Raw genomic sequence first — 15,172 nt, forward strand, 5'->3', positions numbered from 1 at the left:
GGGCTTGAGCTTCAGACTTGTGACTACAGTGGTTTGGGAAATTTCTAGTGAGGAAACTCTCTGCCAATGCATATCAGTCATTCTCCAATTCTGTCTTCGATTTAGTCTTGGCCTCAGGCCAAAATGTTGAGTGACTTGTTTAGGATTATACAGTTAGAATCTGTGAGAGGAAGAATTTGAATCGAGGTACTCCTGACTCCCATGGCTGTTCACTTCACTTCTGTCCAACATCCTATGCTACTCAGCTATTTTATATTTTACAAGTATTTATCTATTTAGGTTAACAGTTTTGTTGACATATTAACTGAATAAAATTTTTGATAGGTTTATTTCTTTTGCATTCACTGTGATTTCTCCCAATTTCTGATTTTTTTCTCCTTCTTTGGAGTAGATTTGTCAATTCTTAACAGTCTCTTCAAAAATAGCTATAATAATTAGGGTCATAGATTTACAACTAAAATACCATAAGAGGCCATAAAGTCCAAACACCTTATTTCACAGATGAGGAAACTGAAGTACAGAGAGACTATGTGCCTGGCCCAGGGTCACTCAGCTAATAAACTGTAGCCTGAGTCTTCCTGACTCTTAAGTTCAGCAATTCAATTGTTCTTTTATTCTCTTATTGAATTATTTTAAAAATTCATTTCTTTATACCTGATTTTGGTGTATTAATTTGTTCACATTCTAACTTCTTTAACTTTAAACTGTCTTTTCTCCCATAAGCTTTTGTTGTTTTAAATATGTCTCTGCTTTTGCCCAGTCCCTTATATTTTGATATACTGCATCTGTAGTTACCTTTAAATTAAATATTTCCTATAACTTGGTTTTGAATCCAGGCATTAATGATAAAGTTATTCTTTTAATCTCCAGATAAGCCAACATTGGAAAAAAACCCTAACCCATGTTTTACTGTTGATTACTCATTTTATTACATTGTGATACATAAATGTATTTAAAATTCCTGCATTTCTGACCTTATCTATAACTTCTTTGTGATCTAAAGCATGATCACCTTGATAGTTCTGCTTCATTTTAGTATTGCTCTTGATGTTTTTGAGTAGGGATCCCAAAGATTCCTTGCAACTATATACCATTTTTCTTCTAGTTTCTCATTCCAAGTTTTAGAAGGTTTAACAAGTCCTCTCTATTGTGTTCCATAGCCCACAGAATGCAACATTTATGATGACAAATGATTAAGAGTCCCAAAACAATATACTACAAATGGGAACTAGAGCCAACTTGAGTCAAGACCATAATCAAATATTAAGATGATGGGTTTTAGAGCTACAAAGGACCTTAGGGTCATTTAGCTCATTCTCTTTATTTCAAAGAGGAGGAAATGGAAGCCTAAAGGAGGAAAATGACTTGCTGAAGGATACAAAGGTAGGAAAAGATCTGGGATTCAAATTTAAGTCCAAATCCGATGATTCATTTACCATGCCAAGCTGTAATTACAGAATTCCAGAAATGGAAATGACCTCAGATGACCTGGTCCAGCTCACAAGTAAGTAGAAATCCTTTCTATAATATCTCTAGTAAGTGATTATCCAGCCTCCAATTGAAAATCTCTATGTATGGGTACTAATGAACTGAAGGATGGGTAACTCATTACTTCCAGGGCTGCCCATACCACTTTAGAAGGTTTTCTTTGTATCAAGCTGAAATTTACCTCTGTAACTTTAAATCACTGGCCCCATTTCTGCCCTCTCATCCTTTCTAAAATATGGTGCTACAAACTCAACCCATTACTCCAGATGTAGTCTGATCATAATATAATCAGTCTATCACAATGTTAGACAACACATTAATAAATCTGAATAAAATCTTAAGACTTCTGTCTCAATAATATATGTTTACCAATTTCTAAGAACAAAAGCACAAATATCACACAAGATGAAATTGAAGGAAAGCCTCAATTAACCAGAAAACTTAGGGTCTGGTGTAACACTATTAAGTTAATTTTGTTAAACCAAAAAGGAACTCAACATTGTCTACAATGTACAAGGTACAAAAAGGATGCTTTTAAAAATCTATTTTAAAAGCTTTCTAAAACATACTCGTTCACTTTTGAGCCTTAATAAGAACATCATCTTTGATGATTTATGGTAGTAGACTCCCTCAGGCTCAAAATTTTGAAGAGCAATGATCATTGTATAGGTCAACACACATAGAAGTTATAAAGATTGAGCTGTATTCTAATGTCAGAACAAACCCTGGAAGACACTTTTTAGAGCAAATCCTGACATGTGCTTGTGATTGGTCTTTTTCTCCTAAAAGTCAAATGTGGTTAAAAAAAAACTGTGGGGCAATATTTTAACTAATCAAGGCTGAACAGTAATAATCAATTAATCCATGTATTTATTTAATAATGTATGTACAGAAATATTAATATATGGTCTTATACTAACTACCCTATCCTCAAGGAGCTAACACTCAATTTGGGAAAAAGAATCTATCATGCAGATAGTATAACAGAAAGCAACAAAAGTTGACACATAATTAAGTGCTACATTGTCTATTACAGGCTGTGACTGAGGTAGTTAGAAGTTAAATCAATGAGGGCTAAAATAGCTAGGGAAGGCTCTATAGAGAGGAATGAGGACATAACTTTGGCTCCCCACTTTTTCCTGTTATATTTCAAAGTACACTAATATGAACATAAAAAATAGCAGTACTAGAAAATGTGATGCATTCCATGCTGGATAAGACTATTATCATGCACCAGGGACAGGATAATTAAGAGGCCTGAGAAGATGAGCCTTTCTGGGGAAGAATGAGCAGAACCAAACATAAAGTGTAAATTGAACACCAGGCTAGGAACCTAAGCTTTTCAGGTACATCAAATCTTAGGACCTGAAGTAAGAAAAGAAGCCAGGAGCCAGAGTGAGGCTTTCATCATGAAGAGGTCCTTACAGGAATCAGGAGGCCCACTGTCAGACACATTAGTAATTACCTGATGTAACCTGATTCCTAAGGGTTCCCTACAGTTAAGTGGTCCTCTAATGTGGAGCTTTACTCTTCTTGCTGCATCAGTAAACCTAGGTACCCAACCTGAGGGTCTCTCTAGTTCAGTTTTCTTGGGAGTGTTTTGTGGGAGAATATGGAAATTGCTTTCTATGACCTGAAAAGTTGAGGATGTTTAGCATCCTTAGTTTTCTTTTATTAGGTGTTATGGATTAGAGAGGCAGCATACTGCAGTGCAAAGAACACTGAACTCTACCAATTAACTAAGAATCATGGGACCTGAGTTAGAATCCCAGCTCTGCTACTTGTTACCTATATGACCTTGGGGGAAGTCCCTGGGCTGCAGATTCCTCATATGTAAAATTAGATCATTAAACTAAATAACCTCTGAGCTCCCTTCAGGTTCTTTAACTATGATCCTGTGAATAACCCATGAGTTTGTCTAAACATTTCTTGAACCTATTAATATTTTTAGCTTGTAAAATTACATAACATACTTTTGTTTGAAAGCTACACAAAAGAATAATTTTATACACAAGCCTTAAATTTAATAGAAAACAAAAAAAAATACCAATTCCATCCATCTGTGAATAAGTTATCTCCACATTAATGGCATCAATATTCTAAAACACATTAACTCAAACTATTATGACTAAAGTAGAGGCAGGTAGGTTTGTATAACAGACTCATTGGCTTTTCACATCTAAGGTCAACTGCATTCTTTTCCTACCCCTGGATATGACATTGGACAGAGAAGCAAGGCAAATATAGTAATTTGACATCATTCTCCCAGTTACTATTTAACTCTTTCTACTGTTGAAGAAAATATAAAGGTAAATTAAATTGTACTAACCTATGACAACAGGATCAAAAACAAAGATATAGGTGAATATTTAAATTTAAGACAAGCTAATGAAGAGATTTAGATAATATCTATGAAAATCCTCTAATATGAAGCAATCTAAATTGGTTATCTCTTCATGAATAAATATTTTCAAATTCTACTTTGTCAACAAGAATCAACTGTTCAAAGTAGTGGCTCACAGCTTAAAGATACTACTTGGGAACCTACAAGAAAACATTCTGGATACACAATAATCTGTCCATGAACGATAAGAAGTTAATTAGTTTCCTGCTGGGGGAATGTTCTCATGTAGATACTGTAAGGCTAAGTCTGTCCACTTCATCTCTTGTTCTTTGACAGATTCCGTTGTGCCACCATTGTCTTGTTCTGGTTCGGGAAGTTCATTCTGAAAATGTAAAAGAAGAACTCAGAATGACATGTTCTAAAGGAGCAAACATTTCATTAAATAAAAGCCAGCAATTAACCCAATAATCAACAAACATTTATTAAGTGTCTACTGTATGGCAAGCACTGAGGACACAGAGAAAAAGTGAAAAAGTTCCTGCCCTCAAGGAACTTGAATTGTACAAGAAACAACATCTATGAGTATATATAAAGTAAACAACAGAAAGTAAAAACAAAGTAATTTCTGGGGTGAAGCACTAGCAGTTGGGGTGTCAGTTAAGACCTCATATAGAAAGTAAAGAAACACTTAAGAGAGTCATTACTGGATCATTTTACTTTTTTTGCTGCTTTAAGAGAAGTCCTTTTCTTTTTCTTGACACAGCATATATATGTCAAGAGTAAAATGCCGTGGTAGGAAAGAAAAATTCAGAATTTCCTAAATCAGTGTTATCTTTATAGTTTTAAAAGATAATTATGTGTTAAAGACTTTTTTGTCCAGTTAATGTCAGTGAAAATACTAATTTTGTGTTAAAGTCAAATGTACTTAAAGAAATTTTAAACACTACTGACTATCCCCTACTAAAACCCTCTTCTGATCCTGGGTTGTAAGAAGTTATGTTAATAAGTACACATTTTGACAAGTTCTACGAAGGTGGGAAGGCTCTGGTAACTAACACACAGTGTATTCTGTCAGGTAAGGCCTAGTACATTTAAGTTCAGATATGTTAATTACGAGAAAGTTGGACATCAAATGAGGAACATTTTTTTAGACTTAGTGACTCATGAAGACAGTTATAATATGGAGAAGTTGTGACTTACTTTGGTGGAGGGGGTGGAAGAATTCACACCTATGAAATGATGGATTTTGGGTGTACTACTAAGCTCTAATAAAGGCAGACAAGTTTAGCTTAAATAAAAGATTAACACCAACAACAGAAGTGTAAAACAAATCCATCTATAAATCATGGAGAGAAAATATCTGATTCATTGGTCCCAATCTGCTCTTGGTTGATTTCAATTGGCCTAAGGAAAGTGTTCTAAATTCTGGGTACATATGTGAAAGTTTATGAGATAGATACAGGTCCTTCTCCTACACAATGGATATTTTTGCCTTGTTTCAAGGGTTAAGCAGGAAATGTTATTGTGAAGTGTGGTTTTCTAACCTTTTCTTTTAGGTTCTCAGTCCCTTTCACCTTTTCTTCTCTCTTTGGCCCTTAACTCAACTTAATTAAGGTGTATCTCTTTGTTATTTATTGCAGTTAGTGAACAGTTTTATATTTTCTGTTCTTGATTTTTAGAAGTAGGTAACTTGAATGCTGAAGAGTTCTTTCGAAAACAGTTAAGGTTATTTTTTACTTGCATATTCCCCTTGACTATTTCCCCTTAACATCCTCCCACCTCTTAACAGAAAAATATTTTTCCACCTCTTTTTTAATTTCTTCTCCTGTTTCAGATAGGTTCTCATGATATATCTCAGGATCTATGCCAAGCCTTCATTAAAGTGAAAAATAACAGAATTAGAGTCTCTAAAAAGTTGGAAGCAATCTTAGAAGTTATTTAGTTTGACCCTGAAGTGTGAATTACTCCTACATCTTTACCAACTGGTTATCCAGACTCATCCTGTAAAGTGTGTTATGATCATTTGCTAAATCAGTTTTAACTCAGGGGGAAAAAAACCAAAAACATAGGACTAAGAATAAAAGTCTAGGGAAGTCTACTAGCACAGAAGTTTGTTAAGAAGCTTTTTCCAGAAACTTGGTGGTGTGGAGAGCAGAAGAGAGATCTCTCAGAAAATCCTAGAAAGGTCTAGCATCAAAGTATAGAGGTTTACAAAGAGAGTAACAAGGACAGAGGAAAGTAAGAGGAAAAAGAGAATATTATTTAGTTGTTCCAAGGTATGGTCTTGGTTCTTTTTTACTTTTCCCATTAATTTCAGTGGTTCTGACTCTTAATTATTCTTGATTTATCTCTAGCTATAGTACATTGAAAGAAGCACTAGAATGAGAGTCAGGAGACCTGTCACTAACTAGTTTTAAGATCTTAAACAATTTATTTAACCTCTCTATGCCTTGGCTGATTTGCTTTGAAAGGACTGGAAGAAATGATCTCTTACATCCACTCCCTCCTCTCTACTTTCACTGCCTCCAGCAGAGGCCCTCATTCTATGAACCTGGATCAGCAGTGTCAAACTCAAACAGAAACAGAGCTACTAAACTCTAAGAATCCCTGTAGCTCTATATTGATTAGAAAACCACACATTAACATTATTTTTGTTCTATTGCATTTTTACTTGTTTTAAAAATATTTCACAATTACATTTTAATCTGGTTCAGGCCCACCAGGGAAGTATGTTTGATAACTCTGGCAAAGTGCTCCCACTGAGTGTCATGTGCCCTCTGTTTTTGCACAATTTGTTACCATTTCTTTGTCTTTATACCTTGTCTGCCCCTTAACTCTTCTCTCATTTCCCCTAACAGCCAATGTGTTGCTCACAATGGTATACCCATTCCCTCATTCATAGCACATGTTACCTACCAGTGGTATTGCAACATCTTCATACGGCAACTTATCTTCTCTCCAAGCATCATCAATCAAATCCAGAATTCTTCCATCCCTTTGTACCTCACTGTCCATTCTTTCGTGATTTTGATTTTCTTAAACCTATGGCCCACAGGTTATAGTTCAGAAATCTGGTGGCTAGTGAATTAAAAAAAAAACACACACAACCAATTAATTTTCTGAATTAGTCCAAATATACTTTTAATTGCTTTGAATCTGTGAACATGGCCTGAGCTCAAAACAAACCTAAATAGATGACAGCAGGATGACAAGTTTTTGATTCTTATTTAAAAGGTTTTATTAGAATAAAGTAAAAAAAAGTTTATAGCCAGACCACTGAAACTATGGATTCTTCAAACTAAACTCTTTTTTTTAGTATTCATCTAAATTCTTGCATCCAACATTCTTTTTATTTTCATTTTCCTCAAGGTGCCTGCTGCCCTCTTTGTCATCTACTCATTCCTCTTATCAGAATACTTAAGTTATAAGTCACCTCTGATTAATCTGTTCTTTTTAATTGCCACATACATTGTAAGCTCCTTGAGGGTAAGGACTTCATTGATTTTCATTTCTGTAACCCTGTCTGGCAGAGTACCTCCAGCAGAAAGCAGTGAAAGAATGTTTGAATTGTAATCTTATGTGGCTACTAAACTCATATCCTGAAGCCTCAATTAGACCAGAAACTCATTTAGAGCAGAGGCTGTGACTTAAATAGTTTTGTCATCCCTGAAGAACTAGCACACAATAGGTGGCCAATCATTTGCAGATTCTGGCAGATTTTTACACACTTTCAGAAATTTACAAACCCTGCTGGATTAGCAGAGTGCATGGGCCATAATGCTTAATAAATCCATATGACTTTATGAATAGTTGTAAATACTATAAGAAATAAAATAACAGAATACACACACACACACGTTCATCTCACTGCCTAAGTTCCTTACGTGAGGAACCAATTTTAAGGACTGTCCCATCTCAGTCCTGACCTCTCTCTACCCTTCACCTTGACCAAATGTGCTGTGCCTTAGGTCTCGGCTAGTCTCCTTGGAAAAAGGTCCGATCAAAAATCTCACAGTACAGTGTTTAGAGAAGTCGAGTAGTTTGATGTACGGACCCTTCTGCAAGAAATCTGCAGCTAAAACTGAGGTCTCCCCGGGCTATGAACAGAAAGGGTAAAATAACCGCGGTCTCGGGCATCACCACAGGTCCGCAGATGCTATTAATCAGACCCTCCTGCCAGCGCTGACCTGTGCACCCACTCTGGGGGCCGGCCCCTACCTGAGCAGCAGGTAGTTCTCGCTTCTGAGCGTGGGACCAGCGGAGCCAGAAGAGAAAGGAGAGGGAGGGAACGACACTCTCCACGAGTCTCTTTCCCCTTAGGGGATAGGAGTGTGGAAGAAAAGAGCCGAGACTCTCGGAGGGTGACCACGGAAGGAAAGGGAAGGCACGACCTCACAGCAGCAGGAGGGAGGTACCCAAACAGGACACTTGCAAAGAATAGGGAGGAGGAAATGCGCATGCGGATGTTTCTAGTCTCGCGCTCGGTCCTCCCGCGATGCGCGAGCTTAGCCCAGACGCTCTTCCGCCTTCAACAGCTGCGCCTTTTGATTCTCCACTAGCCAATTCGCCGGGGTCACGTGATCCGTAAAACCCTTCCCTCCCTCCGTTTAGGCCCAGCGAATGAGAGTACTTGGCGGAGTCCACTCGATCTTATTAGGAAAGGGGGGAGGATGAGGTTGGTTCAATTCATGGACGGGGAAAATTTTTTTTATAAGGGGCGGAGGGAGGTGAGTTAGAGCGAGGAGGCGGCGCAGAAACATCGGCGGCGCGCGCGGCCGGGAGAGGTAACGGCGGGAGAACTAGAGAGGGGTGGGGGCGGACGCTGCGGCGGTGGCGCCCCTTGGCGGTCGCGGCGGCTGTGGACGCCGCGCTAGGCTGGGCTGCATGGAGTGCGTGGTCGCGGGGCTGGGGCCGCTGAACAGCCCCGACCCGCCGCTCCTTAGTCCGCAGGCGCGTGGTCACCGCTGCGACCTTTTTCCCGGCGTCCTCTTCTCCTCGCCCCGCGTCTCCCCGGCCGATGTGGGCACAGGCTGGACGATGGCTCCGCCGGGCGCGTCGCCCAGCCCCGTCGTCAGGTGCCCGCCTCCCATTCTCGGAACCGGGGGCGAGGGCTGGCGGCCGGGGCTCATTCGTTCACCCGCCTCGGGCCCTGGTTGAAGTGGGGTCCTTGACCTTACTTCCGGGGCTGAATTGGGGAGGAGGCGGCCGCGATCGGGGACCAGAGCGGTGGAAACCACGTGTCCCCGGCTGGGCGGCGGGAGATCCAAAGGGAGTCCGAGCATGCGCCTCGGGGCTAGCATGATTAGGCGGAGATCATCCTCCCCTTCCCTCTTCTCACGGTCTCCTCCTCCCCCCACCCCGGCTCACTAGAGGGTCGAGGCGGCGTAGTGGACCAAACGCTCAGGAGACCCACGGTGCAAGGTTCAATTCAGTTCAGACATGAAAGCACCTACTAAATGAGGGCACCGTCCCATGCGCTGGAGATACAAAGAAAGCTGGGCAAACCTCAGATTTCCGGAGCCTTCCATTCCGCAGGGTCTTCCCTTTGCGCCTGCTTAGACCTGTCACTGTGGGCAAGCCACTTTCTCATCCAAAATGGAGGCATTCATCTCTGATGATACATGGATATTTTGTATATATTTGCATGTTGTCTCCCCGTTAGATTGTAAGATCCTTGAGGGCTGGCACCATCTTTAGCCTCTTTTTGTATCCCTATAGCTCAGTGCCTGGGCACGTAGTAGGTGCTTAATAAATGTTGAACTGAGCAAGTCTTCTAACTTCATTGGGCTTCAGTTTTCTCATCTATAAAATGAGGGGGTGGGAGATGGGAATGGGTTAGACCAGTTAGCCTCAGAAGTTCTTTCTAGTTCCCTGAACTGATCCCATGATTCTGGCACCTCCAAGGTCCTTTCCAGTATGATTTGAGAAGTTTAGGAAAGGTGTCCCCTCTAATCAACAAGAGCGTATGTGGTGTTTAGGGAGGGTTAACACTCTTGGTATGAGGGCTTGCTGAGCCCTTTTCAGGGCTGTTCATCCACTTTTGGTGTCCACCTGTCACCCAAATCTCACCTTTGGCTCCAAGAAGCTATAGCATGCGCAATGGTCACAACCCACTAAACCACAAGCCCTTTAGTAAGTTTTAGGGAGGGGTATCTATGTGAAGGCTTCCCCAAGCAGTTCAGAACGTTTTTGTTCCAAGAGCCATGCAGGTGCTCTGGAGTGCCTAGAGGTTGGTCAGACATCAAAGAAGCCAAGGTCATCCACTGCATCCAGGGCCATCTTCAATCATACTGACTTTTGCCTTGCCCCTGGGATTCAATCATTCTGGAAGAGAGAGTGAGGCCAATTAGCTCTCTTTAAAAAGGAAGGAGGAACAACAACAGCATCTTGCCTTGTGGTGCTTGAAGGTCTTAACTCTTTCTATTCAGAGTCCTGGGAGACTTCAGTTAAAAGTGCAGATTTTTTGCTAAAGGGATAGTACATCAAGTTACTTGACCTCTCTATAAATACTTTATTGTGAGATTGTTGATCAGATCCTTTCCAAGGTCCTTTCTAACCCTAAATCCTAAGACCACCGGTATTTATCTAGACCAAGGGTGGTCTCAAGGCTGAAGGTTTCCCCACCCCTGGTCTAGACTTACCAGCCATCTCTTTTTACAGAGGAGCTTGAACCCTATGGCCCTTTCTCCAGAATTTCTTTAGAAAAACCTAGTCATTTTTTATAGCAACTTTTGCTAAATGCTTTTTAAAAAGATGACACCTCATCCAATGTTTTTTCAAGTTCTAGTGATGTTCTGGATATTTTCAGTTATATAAGAAATAGAGGTTCTTAACCGGAAGGATATCATGGTTAGATTTTGGAGAATCCAGGAACTTGAATAGGAAAAAAATTTTTTTTTAATTTTTTACTAAGCTATAATTGAAATTTAGCATTTCTGTTAATTACACATGTAGGTAATAAGCCACAGTAGCGTTAGTAGTCCTTGTGACTTTATCACCAATAGAAATCACAGATATTTTTATGCCATGTTATAATTATTGCAGATGCTTTGGAATATTATTTGTGCTCACCACTACATTACTATGGATTTCAGTGGCTTGTGGTCATCCTGTGTATGGGCACATGCATTCACATACGCTGGTGAACTATTGGGGTCCATAGGTTTCACCAGATTGCCAAAGGGATCCATGACACAAAAAAGTTTATTAACTCAGTTGCCTGAAATAACTTTCTTTGAATATAACTTTCCTTCCCCTTTCCCCCCATTGGCAAAAAGAAAATTTAGTGAAAATGCTTTTTTTTTCTTTATTAAAAGTGGTCTGTTAGAATAGGAACACCTGTATCTGTGTAGGACCTTGCGCACACTAATTTTAGATGTTAAATTACGGTTCCAAACAATCAAAATTTACCCAAATTAGTGTTGATGCTAAGTGCTCCGCAGAATTTGGGTTTGTCTTAATGTTATTTGAGAAAATATGATGACATAGATATTAAGTTGATACCAAATTGTTACATCTGCATGTATGAAAATGATAATAAATTAAGGCATTATGCTTTGTTAACTTGGATTGTAGTGACCTCATCAGGTCAATTTTGTTCCTGAATTCAAAAGGATTGCTTTTTCATTAATTATTTCTTTTGTTTCTTTAACCTCCTTACATTTTGCTCATTTTACTGTTTGCCATAGAGGCAGCTTGGCTAATGGATAAAATTTGAGACTTGGAAGCAAGAACATCTCTAGGTTTGAATCTCACCTCTGACACTAGCTGTGTAACTTCAAGCAACTCATTCACTTATTCTGAATATCAATTTCCTACTTGGTTATATGTGGTTGATATTTGTAGATTATAACTAATACCTAATTTCTGTAATACATAAATAAGCCTGATTCAGGAAGCAGCTTGTAGTCAGATAGGAATTTAAGTTCTACTTCACACTAGTTGTGTGATCTTGGGTTTTAGAGTTTGTGTTGTACCCTGTGCAAAGAATTCTTACCTTTATATAGCTCTTATGAAAAGAGAAAGTATCACATGGTGGTTATTTAGATGTATTCTTCTTCCTTGCCTGCCTTGATGTTTGGAATACACTCTATCCTTTTCTTTGCCACACAGAATGCTTAGCTTCCTTCAAAGCACAGCTTAGGTGCCGTATAATAAACTAGGCCATTCTTATATAAGTTGTTCAGCCATTCCCCAGTTCATGGACACTCCCTGAGATTTCCATTCTTTGCCACCTCAAAAAGAACTAGAAATATTTTTGTACATCCTTAGAGTTTATTTTCCTTTATTTCCCTCCTAATTCTTCCCTACTCCTTTTCCCTCAAGTATTCCCATTGACTAAAATGTATTTCTTTGTTCAATGTTTGTGTATTCTTTTTTCCTTTTGTATATTAAGTTTATTAGTAATTCTAAGTGTTTTTATAATTAAATATAAGTGAATTTAGAATTAGAATTAGAAGAATTCTATAGAATTAGAAAAGTTCTATAGTATCTGTCCATAAAAGACTAGTTATATACTATACAAACTGTGCAAATCATACAAAGCCAGTTTTTAGTGCCTGTTCAACTGAGAAGAATCCTATTCAGCACAGTTCTCCTGACGTGGTTCTACTGAGCAAGCTTTGATTTCAGCTTTTGGTTTTCTTCAACTACAGCTTCATATTTCTTTCACCTCTGCCAATTCTAAGCAAAGCAATTCTTTTTGAATATTCTGGAGTCACAGCTCCTAAGTGATGCTTTAGGAAATCCAGTGCACTATTGGGTTTTTCTGGTTCTTCATACAAGGCCACCAATACTTTGGTGAGTGTGCTCAGCACTCTCAGCTTCTAAGTACTTCTGGAATTGCTCCCACTTTGAGTTGATGGCTTTGTAATGGGCCCTAGTGGCAGTAGCCCATACTCCTTCTTTTCTATGACTAGTTCAAAGAGTAAGGTTCGGTTGTAAGCTATTCACTCTATTCCTTCCTTTCGTAGGTGTCTATTTGCATACCCTGATTATGTGAAATAATTTCCTCAATCTTCCTTTCCTTTCTCTTCCTGCTTTGCTCCCAGTACATTTCTCTGTCTTGCTTTCCATTCTTAAGATCATTAAGACATAAGAGACCCCACCCCCCTCCTTGGCCTTGTCTAATTAGACTCCATTACCTGATGATAATAGGGTTTATAGGGGACACATGTGTCACCTCATATTTGAATGTAAGCAGTTTATCTTTATTTAGTCCCTTATGATTGTTCATTTGGATTTACCTCTTAATGTTTCTCTTAGCTCTTGTGTTTGAACTTTGTGGTTTTTACTCAGCTCTGGTCTTTTCAGGAGTGCTTGGAAGTCCTGTATTTAATTAAAGGTTCATTCCTCCCCCTCCCCCACCACTACTCAGTTTTGCTGGGAAAGTTATTCTTGGCAATAAACCTTTGCTTTCTGGAATAACCATCTTTTATCCTTTATAATGGTGGCTACTAAATTGTGTGTGATCCTGACTGTGGCCCCTCAGTACTTGAGTTCTTTCTCTCTGTCTGCTTTCAGTGTTTTTTCTCTGACCTGGAAGCTCTAGATTTTGGCTATGATTTTCCCTAGAGTTTCAGGAAGTAACAGGTGTATTCTTTTTATTTCTACTTTGCCCACTGGTTCTAAGAGATCTGAGCAGACTTTCTTTTAAGCTTTCTTGAAATATGGTTTCTTAGCTCTTTTTTTGGTCATAGCTTTCACATAGCCTATTGATTCTTAAATTTTTTCTCTTCCATCAGTTTTCTAGGTTAGTCATTTATGTTATGACATATTTTATATGTTCCTTTTGTTTTCAATCTTTTGACTTTGTTTCAGTATTTCTTGTTGTCTCATGGAGTCATTGGCTTCTCTTTGGTCCATTCTAATTTTCAAGGGGTTTTGTTACTAGGGCAAGGTTGTCTAGTGTCAAGCTGTCAATTCCCTTTCCAAGTCTTTTTTCCATAGTTCTCGTTTATTTTTAATTTTTCCCCTTGAGGGTTGTCATTTCATCTCTTCCAGGAGTTTTTGTTGAGTAGGTGTCTAAGCTGTGTTTTTCTTGGTGACTTTGCTTGTAGATGTTTTGTGGTCATTCTCTTCTTCTAGGGTTGTGTCTTGAACATTCTTGTTTCCCAAATAATTTTTATGGTGTGACTTAAAAAAAATTTACTCATTCTTTCAGTCTGCTTCCTGACTTCAGACTTGATGGTGAGGCCTCCTCTTGCAACAGTGCACAGCCTCTCCTACACCTCCCCCCCCCCCAGTGTTCCACCTGGCCAGTCCTGATCAGACCCTAGCCCCAGTGTCCATAGATACTTTCTGCCTACCTGGCTGGCAAAATGCCTCACTAACATCTTCTTGAATTTCCCTATCATAATTCTGTCTGGTGTGTTTTCTAGATCTGTTTTGAAGAGTTTTGAGAGGGAACAGCTGCCCTTCCTGCTCTTTCGCCATCTTGGCTCTATTCTTTCTCTCTCAATGTTACTTGTATACTTTGTAGATACTTTTTGTTTCCTTAGCTATGTATATTGTATTCCCCCAGTAGAATGTAAAGTCCTTGAGGACTGAGACAGTTTCTTTTTTCTGTTTTGTTTTGTGTCTGTATCTCCTTGCCTTGTGAATTTGTTGGGAAGAGGGTTGTGTATACACAGGGTGGTTAGTTGAGATTGCTGGAGGAATAAGGGATGTAGATAGTAAGACCAAGGAACCTAGTAGGCACTGGTAGGCTAATCCCCTTTCCCGTTATTTTGTCACCTTGTTTTGCCTGAGGGGCATTTGCTGAAGCTGTTTTGAAAGCCCTCTCTCTGCTTAGTTAGTATTATGTCTTTTAGCTCCTGTCTTGGGCTGTAACTTTCCTATCTTCATTAGTTTTAGAATTTTTTCATTTTATAGCATGTATAAGAATTGTTGAGGCAAATTTTAAGTGGGCAATAAACATCTTTTCTAGAGAAATGTCTATGTATGTGTGTATGTATGTATGTATGTCTCTGTTTAAGCTGCTATCTATGTGAGATATATGTATACCAATGGTGGTTGAGGGGGGAAATTAGTTATTATGTTTTCAGCTCCTATGTTTAACAGGCTGTTTGAGGCTGAACACACAAATCATTCTTTTGAAGCAGAGGCCACTTGTAAAGATCCAGGAAAATTATTTGACTCAAGAAATAGAAATTTTCCAAAAATTTAATTTCTCTTAAGTGAATGCACCACTGCCATCTAGTGGTTGTGTTACTTGCCTGTGCTCTGCATTTTCAGGGAAAGGGACTTGGAGGTCTTCTAGTCCATACCTCTCCATTTTCAGCTGAGGAAACTGAGGCTTAGAAAGGTTAAAATGACTTACCAAGGACAGACTTTATTCTG

At 39.0% G+C, this 15,172-nt stretch overlaps 2 protein-coding genes across 10 annotated transcripts in view; one reads left to right on the forward strand and one right to left on the reverse strand.

Moving 5' to 3' along the window:
* Nucleotides 1-904: 904 nt before the first annotated feature.
* On the reverse strand, nucleotides 905-8,330 carry ANAPC13 (anaphase promoting complex subunit 13). The gene is made up of 3 exons (XM_020986091.2): nucleotides 8,051-8,330; nucleotides 6,749-6,910; nucleotides 905-4,214 (listed from the first exon to the last, which is right to left on the reverse strand). Exons 2-3 carry the CDS (start codon nucleotides 6,845-6,847, stop codon nucleotides 4,089-4,091), a joined length of 225 nt encoding a protein of 74 aa, XP_020841750.1. The 5' UTR covers nucleotides 6,848-6,910; nucleotides 8,051-8,330; the 3' UTR covers nucleotides 905-4,088.
* A 25-nt stretch (nucleotides 8,331-8,355) lies between these two features.
* The window catches only part of CEP63 (centrosomal protein 63), a 58,288-nt gene continuing 51,471 nt past the window's right edge, over nucleotides 8,356-15,172 (forward strand). For 6 of the 9 annotated variants that reach the window (XM_020986086.2, XM_078146763.1, XM_078146764.1 and 3 more), the window contains exon 1: nucleotides 8,356-8,507. In XM_020986086.2, coding sequence (XP_020841745.1) covers nucleotides 8,503-8,507 — 5 coding nt within the window. In that variant the 5' untranslated portion in view covers nucleotides 8,356-8,502. Of the gene's footprint in view, nucleotides 8,617-15,172 lie in introns of all 9 variants that reach the window. The other 3 variants (XM_020986087.2, XM_078146768.1, XM_078146769.1) reach the window with 3 other exon arrangements.

This window comes from Phascolarctos cinereus, unplaced genomic scaffold (genome assembly GCF_003287225.1).
Source record: "Phascolarctos cinereus isolate Bilbo 61053 unplaced genomic scaffold, phaCin_HiC Scaffold_726;HRSCAF=1367, whole genome shotgun sequence".
NCBI classification, from domain to species: domain Eukaryota; kingdom Metazoa; phylum Chordata; class Mammalia; order Diprotodontia; family Phascolarctidae; genus Phascolarctos; species Phascolarctos cinereus.